We start from the raw sequence: 19,829 nt of genomic DNA on the forward strand, positions 1-19,829 counted from the left end.
CTTTAATAATTTCAGAAAGAGAGAGGGAGAAAGAGATAGAAACATCAATTATGAGAGAGAATCATTGATTGGCTGCCTTCTGCACGCCCCACACTGGGGATCAAGCCTGCAACCAGGGCATGTGCCTTGACCAGGAATCGAAATGTGACCTCATGGTTCATAGGTTGATGCCCAACTACTAAACCATGCCAACTGGGGAACACACTTTTGTTGTTGTTGTTAATCCTCATCTGAGGATATTTTTCCATTGATTTTTAGAGAGAATGGAAGAGAAAGGGAAAGACAGAGAGAAACCGATGTGAGAGAAACACATCAATTGGTTGCCTTCTGCATGAGCCTCGATCAGGACCCAGGCCAGGGAGGAACCTCCAACCGAGGTACATGCCCTTGACTGGATCTTTAGGTCCACAGGCCGATGCTCTATCCACTGAGCCAAATCAGCTAAGGCCAAGCAACACACTTTTAAGCAAGCAATGAGTCAAAGAAGAAATCACAAGAAAATGTAAAAGCAAGAAAAATTAAAATGAAAACACAACATACCAAAATTTGTAGGATATAGCAAAAGTTGCCCTGGGAAAGAAATGTATAGCTATGTTTGTTAAAAAAGAATGCATAACCCAAATCAACAACCTAAATCTGCATCTTAATGAAATAGAAAAGTATTAAACCCAAAGCTACTGGAGATCAAAATAATAAAGAATGTAATAGAGATAAGCAAAACAGCGATGAGAAAACCAATAGAAAAATCAATGAAATCAAAAGTTGGGTCTTCAAATAAATCAACAAAATTAACAAATCTTTAGTTAAGCTAAGAAGAAAAGAAAGAAGAGTCAAATAACTAAGATTAAAAAATGGGACAATACTACCAATTTTACAGATATAAAAAAGATTATAAGAGAGCACTATTAAGTACTGTATGTCAATAAATTGGATAACCTAGATGAAATGGATATAACCCTGGAAACACAACTCTAATACTAATAAATCTTAAAAATACCGATAATCTGGCACTTTCATCATTGATGTTTCTATCTCTCTCTCCCTCATCCTTCCTCTCTGAAATCAATAAAAATATATTTTAAAAAAATACCGATAATCTGAACAGAGCTGTAATTAGTAAGGAGATTTTTACCAGTAATCAAGAACCTTACAACAACAACAACAAAAAACAAGAACAGATGGATTCACTATGAATTCTACCAAACATTTAAAAGAAAACACCATGCCAAACCGGTTTGGCTCAGTGGATAGAGCGTCAGTCAGCCTGCGGACTGAAGGGTCCCGGGTTCGATTCCGGTCGGGGGCATGTACCTTGGTTGTGGGCACATCCCCAGTAGGAGGTGTGCAGGAGGCGGCTGGTCGATGTTTCTGTCTCATCGATGTTTCTAACTCTCTATCCCTCTCCCTTCCTCTCTGTAAAAAATCAATAAAATATATATTTTAAAAAAAATTTTAAAAAATTAAAAAAAAATAAAAGAAAACACCAATCTTCCGCAAACTCTTCCAAAAAAAACTGAAATGAGAGAAATGCTTCCCAACTCAATCTATGAGGGCAGCATTAATTTAATACCAAAGCCATGTAACATTTCCAAAAATTAACTCAAAACGGTCAAAGATTTAAATGTCAGGCCTTAAAATTATAAAACTTAGAAGAAAGCATAGGTAAAAAGTTCCATGACACTGGATTTGGCAATGATTTCTTGGATATGACACCAAAAGCACAATAAATACCAAAAAAGAGATGATTTGGATTTCAACTTTTGTGCATCATAGGAAACTATCAACAGCACAAAGATAACATATGGAATGGGAGAAATATTTATAAATCATATATACAGAATATATAAAGAACTCCTACAACTCAACAACAAAAAGCAATTAAAGAATGGCCAAAGGTCTTGAATAGACATTTGTCCAACGAAGAGATACAAATGGCCAATAAACACAGGAAAAGATGTTCAACATCACTAATCATGAGGGAAATTTGAATCAAAATGACAATGAGATATCACCTCACACTCATTACGATGGCTTCTATCAACAAAACAGGAAATAAACATTTCTGAACATGTGAAGAAATTAGAACCTTGTGCACTGTTGGTAGGAATATAGTAAAATGGTGTAGCCTCTATGGAAAGTAGTATGCAGTTTCTCAAAAATAAAAATAAAAATTACCATATGAACCAGCAATTCCACTGGTAGGTATATACCCAAAATATTTGAAAACAGGGACTTAAAGAGATATTTGTATACTTAAGTCTATAGCAGCATCATTCACAATAGCCAAAAGATGGAAGCAACCCATGTATCCACTGACAGATGGATTGAGAAACAAAATGTGGTATAGACATACAATGGAATATTAGTCAGCCTTAAAAATAACTGAAACTCTGACTTAGGCAACAACATAAATGAACCTTGAAGATGTTAAGTGAAATAAGCTAAGTGAAATAAGCCAGACACAAAAGGACAAATATTATATGGTAACACTTATATGAGGTACCTATCCCAGTCAAATACAGAGAGACAAAAAATACCATGGTAGTTACTAGGGGTGAAGGGAAATACGTAGTTATTGCTTAACTAGAGGCCCGATGCACGAAATTCATTCATGAGTAGGGTCCCTAGGCCTGACCGGCGATCAGGGACGATCTGTGGGGCAACCCGTGGGGTGATTGGGGGGGAGAGGGGGAAGTACCCGCTGGCAACCGCCTTGGCCAGCCTGGCCCCTCCCACTCGCTGGCCCCGCCACCAGCCCCGCCTCCTGCCGCTGCTGCCAGTCGCCTCCCTCTGCGGGGTGACTGGGGAGCGATTGGGGGGCCCCCACTGGCACCCGCCTTGGCTAGCCTGGGGCCCGTGGGCTTGGGGCATTGAGCGTCTGCCCCCCTGGCAGTCAGTGCACGTCATAGTGACCAGTCGTTCCACCATTTGGTCGATTTGCATATTAGGCTTTTATTATATAGAATGGGCATAATATTTCAGTTTTGTGAAATAAAGAGTTCTAAAGATAGATGGTGGTGATGGTTATATAATAATGTGAATATACTCAATGCCAGTGCACTATACTAGTAGACTTAAAAATCGTGAATTAAGATGACAGTCTATGTTTTATCTTAGCACATTTTTTGAAAGGGGGAGAGGGTAAAAAGAAATACTTTCTCAGGCACAAAAACTAATGGAATTTTTGCAAGTAGACCTCCCTTACAAGAAGTGTTAGAAGTTTTCAGGTTAAACAAAAATGACATAGGTCAGAAACTCTGATCCAATAAGAACATGAGAAAAGAAATAAATTAAGCCTTTTGTTTTCCTTATTCTGAATAATCTAATGAAAATTGTTTAAAACAGTAATAGCATCAGCGCACTGAGTACAGCTTATGAATAAGTGTAATAAATGACAGCAACATTATAATGGACAGAAGGAATAGATTGGGTTACTCTATCATAAGGTAACTCCACTATTGGTGAGGCAGTATAGTGTTATTAAAAGTGGAATTAGGAGGAACCAAGATGGCAGCATAGGTAAAAACATGTACTTGCTGCCTCTCACAACCACATCAAAACTACAACAAAAAGACAAATCATTTGTCATCCAAAACCACGGGAAAGCTGGCTGAGTGGAAGTTTCACAACTAAAAGGAACAAAAAAAGCGCACTGAGACTGATAGGAGGTGCGGAGGTATGGAAGTGCAGAGGCACTCGAGAAACGGGCTGGCAACTGGGTGCAATGTGGTTGTTTTTTTCAATCAGAAGGGAGATACAATCTCCTGATTGCTCTGAACTCCAGTTCCAGGCAAGACTCTGGGGACCCAGAGTCATACGGAAAGAGGCTGGACTGTCTGGCAACAGGCTGGAACACGTGGGCAGCTTTCTCTCAGAGGTGCCCACAGTGATCATTGTTCCTTGTGCGGGGGCACAGATCGCGGAGATGCGGGGACCTCTCCAATGCAGGGCTGACTGGCAGCCATTGCTGTTTGCTCCGCCCTGGTGATTTCCAGAGATCTCGCCCCACCCAATTTATAACCCCACCCAAGCTGTGAGGAGAGACTTTTGCATATGAATTGCCCATCCTTTCGCAGCATAAAACCTAACAAAGTGCAGCTGGGTCAGAAAGCTCCAAAGCTTCCAAAAGAAGGCACAAGGCTCAGCAGCAGCAACTGGCCTTGCTTCACAGCTGGGCCTCATCTGGGCACTTCCAAAGCCCAAACAAAGAGGAGGAATCTGCAGATCTATCTGTAGTTCCTGCTGGGTGGTCTCAGGCAGTGGCTGACTTAGCACCTCCTTGGAGATCCAAGAGCCAGTGTACCCAGTGGTCAGTGTGAGACCATCCAGATTACAACTCCTCAGATCCATAAGGGACACACTCAAGGGGCAGACTCAGTGAGCACCAAAGCCCCACTGAAGCAAGTCCTGCCCCAGAAGGGTGTCTCCAGCTCAGCAGTTCTTCCATTGTAGACACAGCTGGTCCTCACAGCCAATTGGCCTGGAGGTCAATTCCTCCCAGTGATACCAACAGCAATCAAGGCTTAACTATAACAGGATTGTGCACCCAGCCCACAAAGGGGTGCACCAAGAGTGCCCACCTCAGGTGATTGTGGAAGCTGAGCCACTGGCCCTATAGGACACCTACCACACAAGGCCACTCCATCAACACAGGGAAGCAGCCAAAATGCGGAGACAAAGAAACAAGTCACAAATGAAAGAAATGGATGAAAGCAAACTACTGGATATAGAGTTCAAAACCACTGTTATAAGGTTACTCAAGAATCTTCCAGAAACCTCCAAGAAATTTAGTGAGACTCTCAAGGATATGAAAAAGGACCAATTAGAAATTAAGCATGCACTGACTGAAATAAAGAATAATATACAGAGATCCAACAGCAGAATAGAGGACCCCAAGAATCAAGGCAAAGATTTAAAATATGAGAAAGCAAAAAACACCCAACCGGAAAAACAAAAAGAAAAAAGAATCCAAAAATATGAAGATAGTGTAAGGAGCCTGTGAGACAACTTCAAGCGTACCAACATCCAAATTATAAGGGTGCCAGAAAAAGAGAGCAAGATATTGAAAACCTATTTGAAGAAATAATGACAGAAAACTTCCCCTATCTAGTGAGAGAAAAAGACTTACAAGTCCAAGAAGCGCAGAGAACCCAAAACAAAAGGAATCCAAAGAGGACCACACCAAGACACATCATAGTTAAAATGCCAAGGGCAAAAGACAAAGAGAGAATCTTAAAAGCAGCAACAGAAAAACAGTTAGTTACCTACAAAGGAGTACCCATATGACTGTCAACTGATTTCTCAACAGAAACTATGCAGTCCAGAAGGGAGTGGCAAGAAATATTCAAAGTGATGAATAGCAAGAACCTACAACCAAGATTACTCTACCCAGCAAAGCTATCATTTAGCATTGAAGGTCAGATAAAGAGCTTCACAGACAAGAAAAAGCTAAAGGAGTTCATCACCACCAAATCAGTATTATATGAAATGCTGAAGGATATTCTTTAAGAAGAGGGAGAAGAAAAAGGTAAAGATAAAAATTATGAACAATAAAGTGACAACAAATACATATCTATCAACAAGTGAATCTAAAAATCAAGTGAATAAAAAATCTGATGAATAGAATAAACTGGTGAATATAATAGAATCAGGGGCATAGAAAGGGAGTGGACTGACAATTCTCGGGGGGAGAGAAAATAATGATCTTAACATAATAATTAAGAAACAGAGACTTGACAAAGTGGGTAAGAAAACATAATTCAACTATAGCCCTGGCCAGGTAGCTCTGTTGGTTAGAGCGTATTCCCATTAGCTAAGATTGTGGGTTCAATCCCTGGTCAAGGTACATACAAGAATTAACCAATGAATTCATAAATAGGTGAATCAGTAAGTCAATATTTCTCTCTTCCTTCCTCTCTCTCTAAAATCAATAAATAAAATTTTAAAAAGATTTTAAACACCAACTATAAGGTATCTATAAGAAACCACTCTAAATATAAACACTCAATTAAAAATAAAGGGATCTAATTGAAACTTACAGAGCATTTCATCCAACAGCAGCAGAATACATATTTTCTCAAGCTCACATGGTGTATTCACCAAGATAGACCACACTCTGGGCCATAAAACATACCTTAACAAATTTAAATGAATAGAAGTCATACAAAGTTTGCTTTCAGACCACAATAGAATTGAATTAGAAATTGGTAACAGAAAAAAAGATGAAAAATCATAAAATATATGATTATTATTAAATAAACATTAGTTTTAAGTAACACATAGATCAAAGAAGACATCTCAAAAAAGACTGGTACAATATTTGTAAATAAATAAATGTGATATATCACATAAATAAACAGAAAGACAAAAACCATATCATCATATAAATAGACACAGAAAAAGCATTCGATAAAATCCAACACCTATTTTTGATAAAAACTCTCAGGAAAGTGGGAATAGAGGGATCATGCCTCAACATAATAAAGGCCATATATGACAAACCTACAGCCAGCATCATTCTCAATGGGCAAAAACGAAAAGCATTCCCCCTAAGAACAGGAACAAGATAGGGATGTCCACTTTCACAACTTATTCAACATAATACTGGAAATCTTAGCCACAGCTATCAGACAAGATGAAAACCTAAATAAGGCATCCAAATTGGAAAGGAGGCAGTAAAACTGTCATTATTCGCTGATGACATGATATTGCACATTTAAAACAAAAAACACCCTAAAGACTCCACCAAACTACTAGATTTAATAAATGAATTTGGCAATGTAGCAGGATACAAAATTAACACCCAGAAATCTATGGCTTTTTTATACACCAATAATGAACGCACAGAAAGAGAAACTAAAAAGATATTTAAAATCACATTTACCACTGCAATAAAAAAATTAAAATACTTAGGAATAAATCTAACCAAGGAGGTAAAAGACCTGTACTCAGAAAACTACAGGACACTGAAAAAAGAGACAGAGGAAGATATAAACAAGAGGAAGAATATATCATCTTCATGGATTGGTAGAATTAACATCACTTAAATGTCCATACTACCCAAAGCAATCTATAGATTCAATGAACTCTCTATTAAAATACCAATGGCATATTTTACAGATCTAAAACAAATACTCCAAAAATTATATGGAACTAAAAAAGACCCCGAATAGCTACAGCAATCTTGAGAAAGAAGAACTAAGTTGGAGGAATCACAATACCAGATATCAAGTTATACTACAAAGCTACTGTACTCAAAACAGCCTGGTACTGGCACAAGAACAGGCATATAGGCCAATGGAACAGAGAACCCAGAAATTGACCCAAACCATTATGCTCAATTAATACTTGATAAAGGAGGCAAACGCATACAATGGGGTCAAGATAGTCTCTTCAATTAACGGTATTGATAAAATTGGACAGGTACCTGCAAAAAAATGAAATTAGACCACCAACTTACACAATACACAAGAACAAACTCAAAATAGATAAAAGACACAACTGTAAATCATGAAAGCATAAAAATCCTTGAAGAAGCCAAAACCGGTTTGGCTCAGTGGATGGAGCGTCGGCCTGCGGACTGAAGGGTCCTGGGTTCGATTCCGGTCAAGGGCATGTGCCTGGGTTGCGGGCACATCCCCCGTGGGAGATGTGCAGGAGGCAGCTGGTCGATGTTTCTCTCCCATCGATGTTTCTAACTGTCTATCTCTCTCCCTTCCTCTCTGTAAAAAATCAATAAAAATATATTTAAAAAAAAAAAAAATCCTTGAAGAAAACATAGCAAAATATCAGACATCTCACATAGCAAAATTTTCACTGATACAACACCTAGGGCAAGAGAAACAAAAAATAAATAGGTCTGTATCAAAATAAAAAGCTTATGCACAGCAAAAGAAACCAGCATCAAAATGAAAAGGGAATCCATTGTATAGGAAAAAATATTTGTCAATGATACCTCTGATAAGGGGTTAATTTCCAAAATATATAAAGTACTCATACAACTCAATAAAAGGGAGACAATCCAATAAAAAAAAATGGACAGAGGACCTAAATAGACACTTCTCCAAAAAGGACATACAAATGGCCAAGAGACATATGAAAAAATGTTCAAAATCACTAATCATCAGAGAGATGCAAACTAAAATGACAGAGGTACCACCATCTCACACCCACCAGAATGGCTATCATCAATAAATCAACAAGCAACAAGTACTGGCAAGGATGTGGAGAAAAAGGAACCCTAGTACACTGCAGGTGGGAATGTAGACTGACCGGTACAGCCACTGTGGAGTTTCCTCAAAAATTAAAAATGGAACTGCTATTTGACCTAGTGACCCCACTTTTAAGAATATATCCTAAGAAACCCAAAACACCAATCAGAAAGAATATATGTACATGTATGTTCAAAGCAATGTTATTTACAATAGCTAAGATTTGGAAACAGCCCAAGTGCCCATCAGTAGATGAATGAAAAAAACAAAAACAAACAAACTGTGGTACATTTATAAAATGGAATATTATGCAGCTGTAAAAAAGAAAAAAAGAAGTATCTCTTACCCTTTGAGACAGCATAAAGGGGCCTGGAGAATATCATGCTAATGAAACAAGTCAGTCAGAGAAAGACAAGTATCACATGATCTCACTTATATGTGAAAACACGAACAAAATAAATTGACAAACAAAATAGATCCAGAGACATAGAAGCATGTAACAGACTGAGGTTCCTGAGGGGAGTGGGGGAGGAAGAGATCTACCAAAGAATTTATATGCATATACGCATAACCCATGGACACAGACAATAGTGGGGTGAAGGCCTGGAAAGGGGACACAAGTAGAGAGGAGAGGGGCCAATGAGGAAAAAAAGGGGGGCATCTGTAATACTTTCAACAATAAAGATAAATTTTAAAAAAAAATCTTGGGCATTGAAGTCAGATGAATCTGTGCTCAAATCCCAGCTTTGCTACTTACTATCTCTGTAATTTGGTTGCTTAATGTTTCTGAGCCTCCTTTTTTGTGTGTCTTTAAATTGAGGTAAAAAATATCAATTGGGGAGGAAAAGACTATTATAAAAATAATGAAAGATTAACATTTCAAAAACAGACTATGCAAATTAGTTAAAAACAAATCTGAGCTTCTAATGTTACATAAATGACAGGCATAACAACAAAAAATTACCAATTTGTCCACGTATTTTAATTTTAGAGGAAACGAGAAAGAGGGAGAAGGAATTCCCCTTTATCCTAGGTTTCGCTTTCCCGAATTTCATTTAACTAGGGTCCCAGTTACCAGTGTTCAACCAAGATCTGAAAATAATCAGTGGAAAATTACAGAAATAAGCAATTCATAAGTTATAAATTGTGCACTGTCCTGAGTAGCATCATGAAATCTCACACTGTCTTGCTCCAGCTCTCTAGGTATCATCCCTTTGCTCAGTGTATCCACACTGTGTATTCTCCTAGCTCATTATTGTCTCTTGGTAGCCAGCTAGGTTATCAAATTGACTGTCAGGATTGCAATATTTTACTTAATAACAGCCCCAAAGTGCAAGAGTAGTGATACTGGCAGTTAGGCTTTGCCAAAAAGCAGTAAAGATCTTCCTTTAAGTGAAAAGGTATGTATGTACAGGAAAAAAAAAAAAAACAGAGTATATATAAGATCGGTACAATCTGCAGTTTCTGGCACCCACTAGGGGTCTTGGAACATATACCTTGTGGACACAGGGAAACTACTGTAATAAGAGGAGGCTGTAAAGTATAGGTACATAGGTACTCCATGTTACAAATGATAATTCTATCACACAAGCCACCCTTACTACTGCTTCTGCCTCTGAATTTCTAATACTTTTCCCTAAAGTACTTTTAAAAGGCACCTAGTAGTGCCTGTGTTATTTGTTAAACAAACGAAAGGAAGAAAATATTTTGCTGCCCTACTCCACAGAAGTGAGTTATATATAATCTCTGAAAAGTATTCAAAAATCTGTATTTATAACAAGCACCTACGACTGATTCTGTTGCAGCCTAGCTCTTGAAAGAAATGTGAAATGCTAAAATTGTTTTTGGAAAGTTGGACGATGAATCTCAGATGAGTTTATGAAGCACTGCCACCTCCTTAAAAAGTTGATATAAGAAGAGTGGAGATTTGTAAATAGTAGTATAGAAAGAGTATACCTTATCAACATCAAAATTGCCAGGAGTTGAGATAGAGCTCAATTTCTCTTTCCCTTCCCAAAAAATACTTAGATGACTCCAGCATTTAATATACTTACTCTATAGGATCCAGTAAAGTAGCACTGTTCAGCTACATTATAATTAAATAGGTTTTTGGAAACTCTTCACTCATATAAAACAATATTTCTAAGGAAAAAAATGGATTCTAATTTCCAAAGAAAAATCTCAGAAACAAATTTTCAAAGTACTATCTACCCATTATTAAGTTTGGAATCACCCATATAACTCCTAAGTACCAATTTATACTATTATTATGCTAACAGTGAAATTAGCTCGATTACTACATAGAATTCTACCAAAGCATACATTTACAATAGGTCTCTCTGACATTAGACCCTAAAATATTAAGTCCATAACCTTAACATTTTTCCTATGCAGCATCTAGTTTCTATTATTAAAATTTTCAAAGAATGTTCTTTAAAATCCTCTAATTTATAAAATATTACTTTTTAAATTTTCAATTTATTTTTAATTTCCAGCTTTTATTTAAAGCTTCTATACAGAAAACACTGACATGTTATTTTAAAATCTAATACCCAAGTTAGAGGAATCACACTACCTGATTTCAAGACTACTACTAAGCTAGTTATCAAGACAAATGTGGTATTGGTAAAAAGACAGACACACCAATCACTGAAACAATTACAATCCAAAACTAAACCCACACAATATAAAGTCTACTGATATTCACAAAAGTACAAAGATGTTGAACAGACAAAGGATATTCTTTTCAGTAAATGATGCTAGAACAATTGGGTATTTGCATCCACATGCAAACAAATGAATCTCAACCTTCAATCTATACCATACCTTATACAAAAATAGATCAGAAATTTAAATGTGAAATATCCTATATAATAAAGATGTAATATGCAAATGGTCATTTCATAACGACCGACCTAGTAATGACCGGATCACGGATCAGCAGGAGGGGGCAGGGCAGCAAGCTATGGGGGGGGGGGGGGGGGGGCGGAGGGAGCTACAGGAGGGCGGCAGCTAGCTACAGGCACACGAATTTGTGCACAGGGCTACTAGTAAAATTATAAACTTATAAAAGAAAATGTAGGAGAAAATCTTTATGACTTCAGGTTAGGCAAAGATTTCATAGATACACAATCAAAAGAATAACTCAAAAATTTTTAATGAACTGGACTTGATCAAAATTTAACACTTTTGCTTTGCAAAGACAAGCCTGGAAAAAGAGTGAGAGAACATATTTTCAAGTTACATATCTGGAAAAGAGCTTGTATTCATAATATCTAAAGAACTCTCAACACCAGACAATAAGAAAACAAACACTTTGGACAGTCTTTGCAGAGTGGCCATGGGTTTCCTGCTTCAACAGTGCTTGGACAGAATGGGGAGTTCGACCAACGCAGCCCGCTGCCCAGATCCAGCCTTCTGCCACCTCCTCTCAGTGCCCTTGGACATCCCAAGGCCCCCACCACCGCTCCAGTGCTGCACAGCCCCCTCTCCTTAGCTGCCCACCATGACAACGACCAAGTCCACCTCCCAGGTGGGCCAGAACTACCACCAGGACTCAGAGGCCGCCATCAACCGCCGGATCAACCTGGAGCTCTACGCTTCCTATGTCTACCTGTCCATGTCTAGCTACTTTGACCAGGATGATGTGGCTTTGAAGAATTTTGCCAAATATTGTCTTCACCAATCTCATGAGAGGGAACATGCTGAGAAAGTGATGAAGCTGCAGAATCAACAAGGTGGCTGAATCTTCCTTCAGGATATCAAGAAACCAGACCGTGATGCCTGGGAGAATGGGCTGAATTGCAATGGAGTGTGCATTACACTTGGAAAAGAAAGTGAATCAGTCACTACTGTACTTTGCACAAACTGGCCACTGACAAAAATGACCCTCACTTGTGTGACTTCTTTGAGATTCACTACCAGAATGAGCAGGTGAAATCCATCAAAGAATTGGGTGACCACGTAACCAACTTGCAGAGGGAGGCCTCTAAAACTGACATGGCAGAATATCTCTTTGACAAGCACTCCTTGGGAAACTGATGAGAGCTAAGCCTTAAGCTGACTTCCCATAGGCAAGGAGGTGACTTGCCTGGTCATCAAAGCAATATGTGCATGCTGGAGTTGCCATTACTTTTTCTATAACTGGTATCATACCATCCACTCATGTCTTTCATTTGTACCATTCCTTCACATAAAGTAATTTGGTACCATTCCCCAAAAAAAGAAAACCAACACTTTGGAAAAGAGTTTGGCAGTTCCTTAAAAAGTAATATGACTGCAATTCCACTTCTAGGTATATACCCAAGAGAATTTAAAACATATGCCCACAAAATACTTATATATGAACTAGAGGCCCGGTGTATGAAATTTGTATATGGGGGGTGGAGGGGAGGTCCCTCAGCCCAGCCTGCACCCTCTTGAAATCTTGGACCCCTTGGGGGATATCCGACTGCCCCTGTGGGATCAGGACTAAACTGGCAGTAGGACATCCCTCTCGCAATCCGGTACCTCTGGCTCCTAACTGCTCGCTTGCCTGCCTCATCACCCCTAACCACTTCCTGCCTGCCTCATCACCCCTAACCACTGCCTGCCTGCCTCATTGCCCCTAACCGCCTTTGCCTGCCTGATCACCCCTAACTGCTCGCCTGCCTGCTTGATCACCCCTAACCACTCTGCGGGCCTGTCTGATCACTCCTAACTGCTTGCCTGCCTGCCTGCCTGCCTGCCTGATCTCCACTAGCCACCTCTGCCTCGGCCCCCGACGCTGCAGCTAGCTTCGTCCAGAAGGACATCCAGAATGAAGTCCAGAAGGTCTTTCATCTGTCCAATCTAATTAGCATATTACCCTTTTATTATTATAGAAGATGCTCATAGCAGCATTACCCATAAAAGCCAAAAAGTAGGAATAACTTAAATGTCCATCAACTGAATAAAGGATAAACAAATGTGATGTATTCATAAAATGGGATATTCTTAAGTCTTAAAAAGTAATGAATACTGATACATGCTACATGGATGAACCTCAAAAATATGATCAGTAAAAAAAAGGCCATGTATATTGTATGATTCCATTTAAATGAAATGTCCAGAACTGGCAAATCCATCGAAACGAAGTAGATTAGTGGTTGCCAGAGGTGAAGTGGAGCAAGATTAAGAATTTATAGTGACTATTAATGGGTATGAGGTTTATCTTGTAAGTGTTGAAAATGTTCTAGAATTTTTTTTTTTTATGTATCTGTCTGATTTTCCCAACACCATTTATTGAAGAGACTGTCTTGACTCCATTGTATGCTCTTGCTTCCTCTGTCAAGTATTAATTGAGCATAATGGCTTGGGTCGATTTCTGGGTTCTCTGTCCCATTGATCTATATGCCTATTCTTGTGCCAGTACCAGGCAGTTTTGAGAACAATGGCTTTGTAATATAGCTTGATATCTGGTATTGTGATCCCTCCAACGTTGTTCTTCTTTCTCAGGATTGCTGCGGCTATTTGGAGTCTTTTTTTATTCCATATGAATTTTTGGAGTGTTTGCTCTAGGTCTGTGAAATATGTCATTGGTATTTTAATGTGGATTGCATTGAATCTATAGATCATTTTGGGTAGTATGGACATTTTAATGATGTTGATTCTACCAATCCATGAACACAATATATTCTTCCATTTGTTTATGTCTTCCTCTATCTCTTTTTTCAATGCCCTGTAATTTTCCAAGTACAGGTCTTTTACCTCCTTAGTTAAGTTTATTCGTAGGTATCTTAATTTATTTGTTGCAATGGTAAATATAATTGTTTTTAGTTTATCTTTCTGTGCGTTCATTATTGGTGTATAAAAAAGCCATAGATTTCTGGGTGTTAATTTTGTATCCTGCTACATTGCTGAATTCATTTATTAAGTATAGTAGTTTTTTGATGTGGAGTCTTTAGGGTTTTCTATGTACAATATCATCATCTGCAAATGACAGTTTTATTCTTCTTTTCCAATTTGAAGATGCCTTTTATTTTTCTTCTTGTCTGGTCACTACAGCTAGCACTTCCAGTACTATGTCAAACAAGAGTGGTGAAAGTGGGCATCCCTGTCTTGTTCCCATTATTAAGGGAAATGATTTTAGTTTTTGCCCATTGAGTATGATGTTGGCTGTAGGTTTGTCATGTAAGGTTTTTATTATGTTGAGGTCTGATCTCTATATTCCCACTTTGCTGAAAGTTTTTATCAGGAATGGGTGTTGGATTTTGTCAAATGCCTTTTCTGCATCAATTGATATGATTGTGATTTCTGTCTCTCAATTTGTTTATGTGATGTGTCACGTTTATTGATTTGTGAATATTGTACCAGCCTTGCATCCCTGGAATAAATCCCACTTGGTCATGGTGTATGATCTTTCTAATGAAACTAAACCACCAACTTACACCATACACAAAAATAAACTCAAAATGGACAAAGGACTTAAACATAAGATGAGAAACCATAAAAATCTTAGAAGAATCCATAGGCAGCAAAATATCAGACATATGTCGTTGCAATATCTTTACCCATACAGCAGCCCCTAGGACAATGGAAACTAAGGAGAAATACACAAATGGGACTAGATAAAAATAAAAAGCTTCTGCACAGCAAAAGAAACCATCAACAAAACAACAAGAAAGCTCATGCATGGGAGAACATATTTGCCAATGTTATATCTGATAAGGGCCTAATCTCCAAAATTTGCAGGGAACTCATACAACTTAACAAAAGGAAGATAAACAATCCAATCAAAAAATGGGCAAAGGACTTTAATAGACACTTTTCAAAAGTGGACATTCAGAAGGCCAAGAGACATATGAAAACATGTGCAAAGTCAATAATCATCCAAGAGATGCAAATCAAAACAACAATGAGGTACCATCTCACACCTGTCAGAATGGCTATCATCAACAAATCAACAAACGATAAGTGCTGGTGAGGATGTGGAGAAAAAGGAACGCTCCTGCACTGCTGGTGGGAATGCAGACTGATGCAGCCACTGAGGAAAACAGTATGGAGTTTCCTCAAAAAATTAAAAATGGGCCCTAACCAGATTGGCTCAGTGGATAGAGCATCAGCCTTCGGACTGAAGAGTCCCAGGTTTGATTCCGGTCAAGGGCATGTACCTTGGTTGCAGGCACATCCCCAGCAGGAGATGTGCAGGAGGCAGCTGATGGATGTTTCTCTCTCATCAACGTTTCTATCTTTATCCCTCTCCCTTTCTCTCTGTAAAAAATCAATAAAATATATATTTTTTTAAAAATTAAAAATGGAACTCCCATTTGACCCAGTGATCTCACTTCTAGGACTATATCCCAAGAAATCAGAAACACCAATCAGAAAGGATATATGCACCCCTAGATTCATAGCAGCACAATTTACAATAACTAAGATTTAGAAACAACCTAAGTGCCCATCAGCAGATGAGTGGATTAAAAAACTGTGGTACATCTACACAATGAAATACTACACTGCTGTAAAAAAAAAAAAAAGAAGGAACTCTTACCACGTGCAACAGCATGGATGGACCTGGAGAGCATTATGCTAGAGAAATGAGCCGGTCGGAGAAAGATAAATATCACATGATCTCACTCATTTGTAGAATATAATAAGCAACATAAACTGATTAACTAAAATAGATCCAGAGACATAGAAGCATGGAACCTCACATCGAGCCTCAGAGGGAAGGCAGGGGTTAAGAGATCAACCAGCTTTGGCTCAGTGGATGGAGCATCCCTGATTCAATTCTGGTCAGGGGCGAGTATCTTGGTTGCAGGCTCCTCCCTGGCCTTTGCCCTGGTCAGGGCTCATGTGGGAGGCAACCAATCAATATGTCTCTCTCACATCGATGTTTCTCTCTGGCTTACCCTCTCTCTTCCACTCTCTAAAGGTCAATGGAAAGGTATCCTCGGGTGAGGATTAAAAAAAAAAAAAGAGAGAGAGAGATCAACCAAGACTCGCATACATATAAGCATAACCAAAGGACACAGACAGTAAGGCGGCAGGAACATGTGCTGGGGGGGAGTGAGTAGGGAGATATCAATGGGGGGAAAAGGAGACATGTGTAATACTTTCAATAATAAATTTTTTTTTTAATATTCTAGAATTAGACATTGTTGATAGTTGCACAATGTTTTGACTATACTAAAAAACACTTTGCATGTTAAAAGGGTGAATTTAAAATGTGAATTAATATCAATAGAAAAAGAAAAAAAATTAAATAAGCAAAAGACGAAGACACTTCAACGGAATATACAAACAGCAAAGAACAAGAAGTTCAAGAACTTCAATTACTAAGGAAATAAAACCATAACACTTTATCACTATGTACCTACTAGAATGGCAAAAAAATATATATATATTTTTTTAAATAACACTACTAAATGCTAGAAAGGGTACAGAGCATTTAAGCACTCATACAATGCTGGGGAGACTTCAAAATGTAAAGCTACACTGAAAAACAGTTTCATTGCTTCACACAAATTAAATATACACTTACCATATGACCTTGAAATCCCACTTTTAAGTATTTATCTAATGAAATAAAAATTTATGATCACACAAAAACCAGTACATGAATGTTTATGGCAGCTCTTCATAATTACCCAAAACTGAAATGTCCTTCAACCCATGAAGAGATAAACATTTATAGTACAATCATACAATGAAAGTACTACTAAATAGTATAAGAATGAAATGCTGATGTATGCAACACATGGGTAATTCTCAAATTCATTTTACATAAGAAGTTACATGAAAGGAGTGAAACTAAAAGCCAGACCTCAAAAGCCACATCATATAATTCCATTTACATAGCACTCTAGAAAAAATAAAACTGTAGGGATGGAGGCAGAACAGTGGTTCCCAGAGGAGGGGTGGGGGCTTGGGTGCGATGGATTGCAAAAGGGCAGCAGAGGGAATTTGGGAGTCTTATTGGAACTCTTCCCTATCATGACAGCTGGTGTATAGACATCTTTGCATTTGTCAAGACAGATAGTACTGTACATCACAAGGGTGAATTGTAATTTATGTAAATTTTAAATAATCAAATCCCAGGATAAATCCCAGCCTCTGTGTGTTGCCAGACCGGGACACCTTGTATGTAGAATCAAACTTCCACTATAAACCAAAGTACACCACGAAATGTTCTTATGGCTTCCTTCTGAGGTAGGTGGAGACACGTTTTATTATTTTAACTTTGCAAATGAGAAGCAGCACAGATGAAACAATATGCAACTTTCTGTTACTAATCAGAGATGTTGACCTAGCACTTATGTCCCTAGTTCTTGTAGTCTATTATGGAACGAGGTACCAAGATTAGTAAGTAACAAGAGGTCTTCTTTACGATTACACTATGTCATAGAGGAGGGAAAAAAAAATCAAGATTAAAAAGTATTTTAGAAGAAGTGTGAAAGTGTGCCCATATTCAAGAGTAGTTAATTTATTAAATACACACACACACACTATTCACACACACCAAAAAAATAAAAATAAAAAAATAACCCTAACCTTGGTCTGGGAGATTCATTTCATAAAGAAAAGGAATCTGACTTCTAAGGGCATATTACAAACATGAAAGCACTAAAAATGAGGCTTTAAATAAGGTGAAGCACTGGAGTACACAGATACGAAGTAAAGCTGCGTCCTTCCCTGTCTAGGCAGCAGCGTGAAGCGCAGGTTTCAGCCCTGTCTTTTGCAGATCTGGGAGGTTGCACAGCTGCACCTCGTTTCTTTAAAAAGTCCGTAATTCTCTCCAACCCACCACCCCGAAGCCTCACAAACCTACTAGTTAAGACCTTCCTGGGTCAGATTGTGAATTGAAAACACACAACCGCCCCTTTGGGTTATTACGCACAGGAGTTTCGCTTTTTCTTATCAGCGGAATCCAGACGAGCAGCCCGGGTGGCATGGCCCGAGCACACACCCCGGCCCGGCAGCACGCAGAGACCGGGGCAGGAAGGAAGAGGGCAGGGCGTCTTGGCCACACGGCGTGTTACCTTCACGTGCGGGGCGGCGTGCGACACTCGCGGGCCCTCCGTCACAGCCCACGGGGGGAATGACAGCGATGGACCGAGCACCGGTGCGCCTGGCTGCCGCCCCGCGCCAGGCACCGCTGCCGCCGGGCCACGAGGGGAGGAATCTGAACTCCTGACCCAGAGAGTCCAACTACGGGACCCCCGGCCACACGGCTCGAAAAAAGAGGGCCTTTCCCCCCAGCACCCACGCCCCCTGCCCCTCCTGCCAAGAATAAACACCTCGCGGGCGAAGGCCTGGAACTGTCGCCCGGCTTTACGTAATTTGACCCCGGAGGGCGGTGGCAGGTGGCGACGCCGGGCCAGCCGGGGGCCCGAGGAACCAAGAGGGTAGGGCCCCGCTCGCGCAATGGGTGGCCGGGAGGGAGGCAGGACTGAGGGCCGGCGACCGTCTCGTTACCTCCCCAGATGCCCAGAGTGAGCTGGGACGTGTCCAGGTTCACCACATAGTCCCCCAAGAACCGGTTCAACACATCCACGACCACCGACTCGAACACCATCTTCCTCCGCCGCAGTGGGCACGGAGGCCGTCCCTAGCGCGCCTGCTTCTGGCGAGGGTCCTGCCGCACCCCTTCCCCGAGGCCGCTCGGTTCACCAGCTCCGGGGCAGCTCCGACCGGAGAGTAGCCCGTGCGGGACGCGCAGCCCCGCCTCCAGGCGGGCAGGGGCGGAGGCGGCCGCTCGGCGACGCGTGCGCAGCTCGGCGGGAGGGCGGGGGCGGAGCGAGGCGCGGGCGGGAGGGGGAGCCAGCGCGGCTGCGCCGCTGCCTCTCCGACGAGCTCCCCTTCCGGCTCCTCCCCCGTCGCCTGGCAACGGGGCGGAGTGTTCCCGCCCCCGCCCCCACCTGGAGACTGGCGTCTAGGGCCGTCTCGGTGGGCGGGGCGGTTCACCCTGCAGGGAAAGGCCCACCTCTATCTGGGCGGCTGAACCTCTTCCCCGCAAGCACTTGGGCCTGGAGGTCCTGCACTTAAAAAGTAAGGCGGGATGGATCCCAGCCCTTTCGCTCTTAGGTATCCTGATGGTTGTTGTGGGGAGCACCCCTGCCATTGTTACGGGATCGAAGGCAGGGGCTCCTGGGTTTGCTGGCTTCCTGCGTCCCACCAGCCTGAATGTCTGCATGCCTGTAACTGCCTCCCTCCTGTCTCCGAGCGCAAGGCGAGGACGTACCGCAGCTCACTTAACTTACCCGGCTGCAAATCGTGAATAAACTCGGGGTTGCAATTCTGCGCCCCTTCCCTGCATCTGAGATGGCACTCTTTTTTGATAAAAAAAAAAAAAAAAAAAATGCAGAGCCGCCTTTCATCCCATAGAAAGTACCTTCAGATTCAGAGTTAAAGAAATCAGCCAAGAATTAGAGCTAACAAGTTTGTGAGCAAGGTCCCAACCTTGATGGAGAATCGATATAGCGATGTGTGAACTTTCCAAAGTTTGCCAAAAGACAGGAACAGACATTTCCTGAAAATGATATACACATGGCACATAAGCACATGAAAATATATTCAATATTATTAGCCATTGAGGAAATGAAAAAACACAAACGAGGTATCGCTATCACTACATACCTATCAAAATGGTTTTTTTTA

General features: G+C 40.4%; 1 protein-coding gene and 1 pseudogene across 3 annotated transcripts in view; one reads left to right on the top strand and one right to left on the bottom strand.

Moving 5' to 3' along the window:
- VPS13A (vacuolar protein sorting 13 homolog A) overlaps nucleotides 1-18,864 on the bottom strand; it is a 187,140-nt gene extending 168,276 nt beyond the window's left edge. For all 3 annotated transcript variants that reach the window (XM_070431462.1, XM_070431464.1, XM_070431465.1), the window contains exon 1: nucleotides 18,648-18,864. In XM_070431462.1, the coding sequence (XP_070287563.1) occupies nucleotides 18,648-18,747 (100 nt within the window). In that variant the 5' untranslated portion in view covers nucleotides 18,748-18,864. The remainder of the gene's footprint in view (nucleotides 1-18,647) is intronic.
- Nucleotides 11,716-12,251, top strand: LOC139020910 (ferritin heavy chain pseudogene; annotated as a pseudogene).
- Nucleotides 18,865-19,829: the final 965 nt, after the last annotated feature.

The sequence above is a fragment of the Myotis yumanensis genome, unplaced genomic scaffold (genome assembly GCF_028538775.1).
Source record: "Myotis yumanensis isolate MYYU_CA2020_CCGP unplaced genomic scaffold, mMyoYum1.0.hap1 SCAF_12, whole genome shotgun sequence".
NCBI lineage: Eukaryota > Metazoa > Chordata > Mammalia > Chiroptera > Vespertilionidae > Myotis > Myotis yumanensis.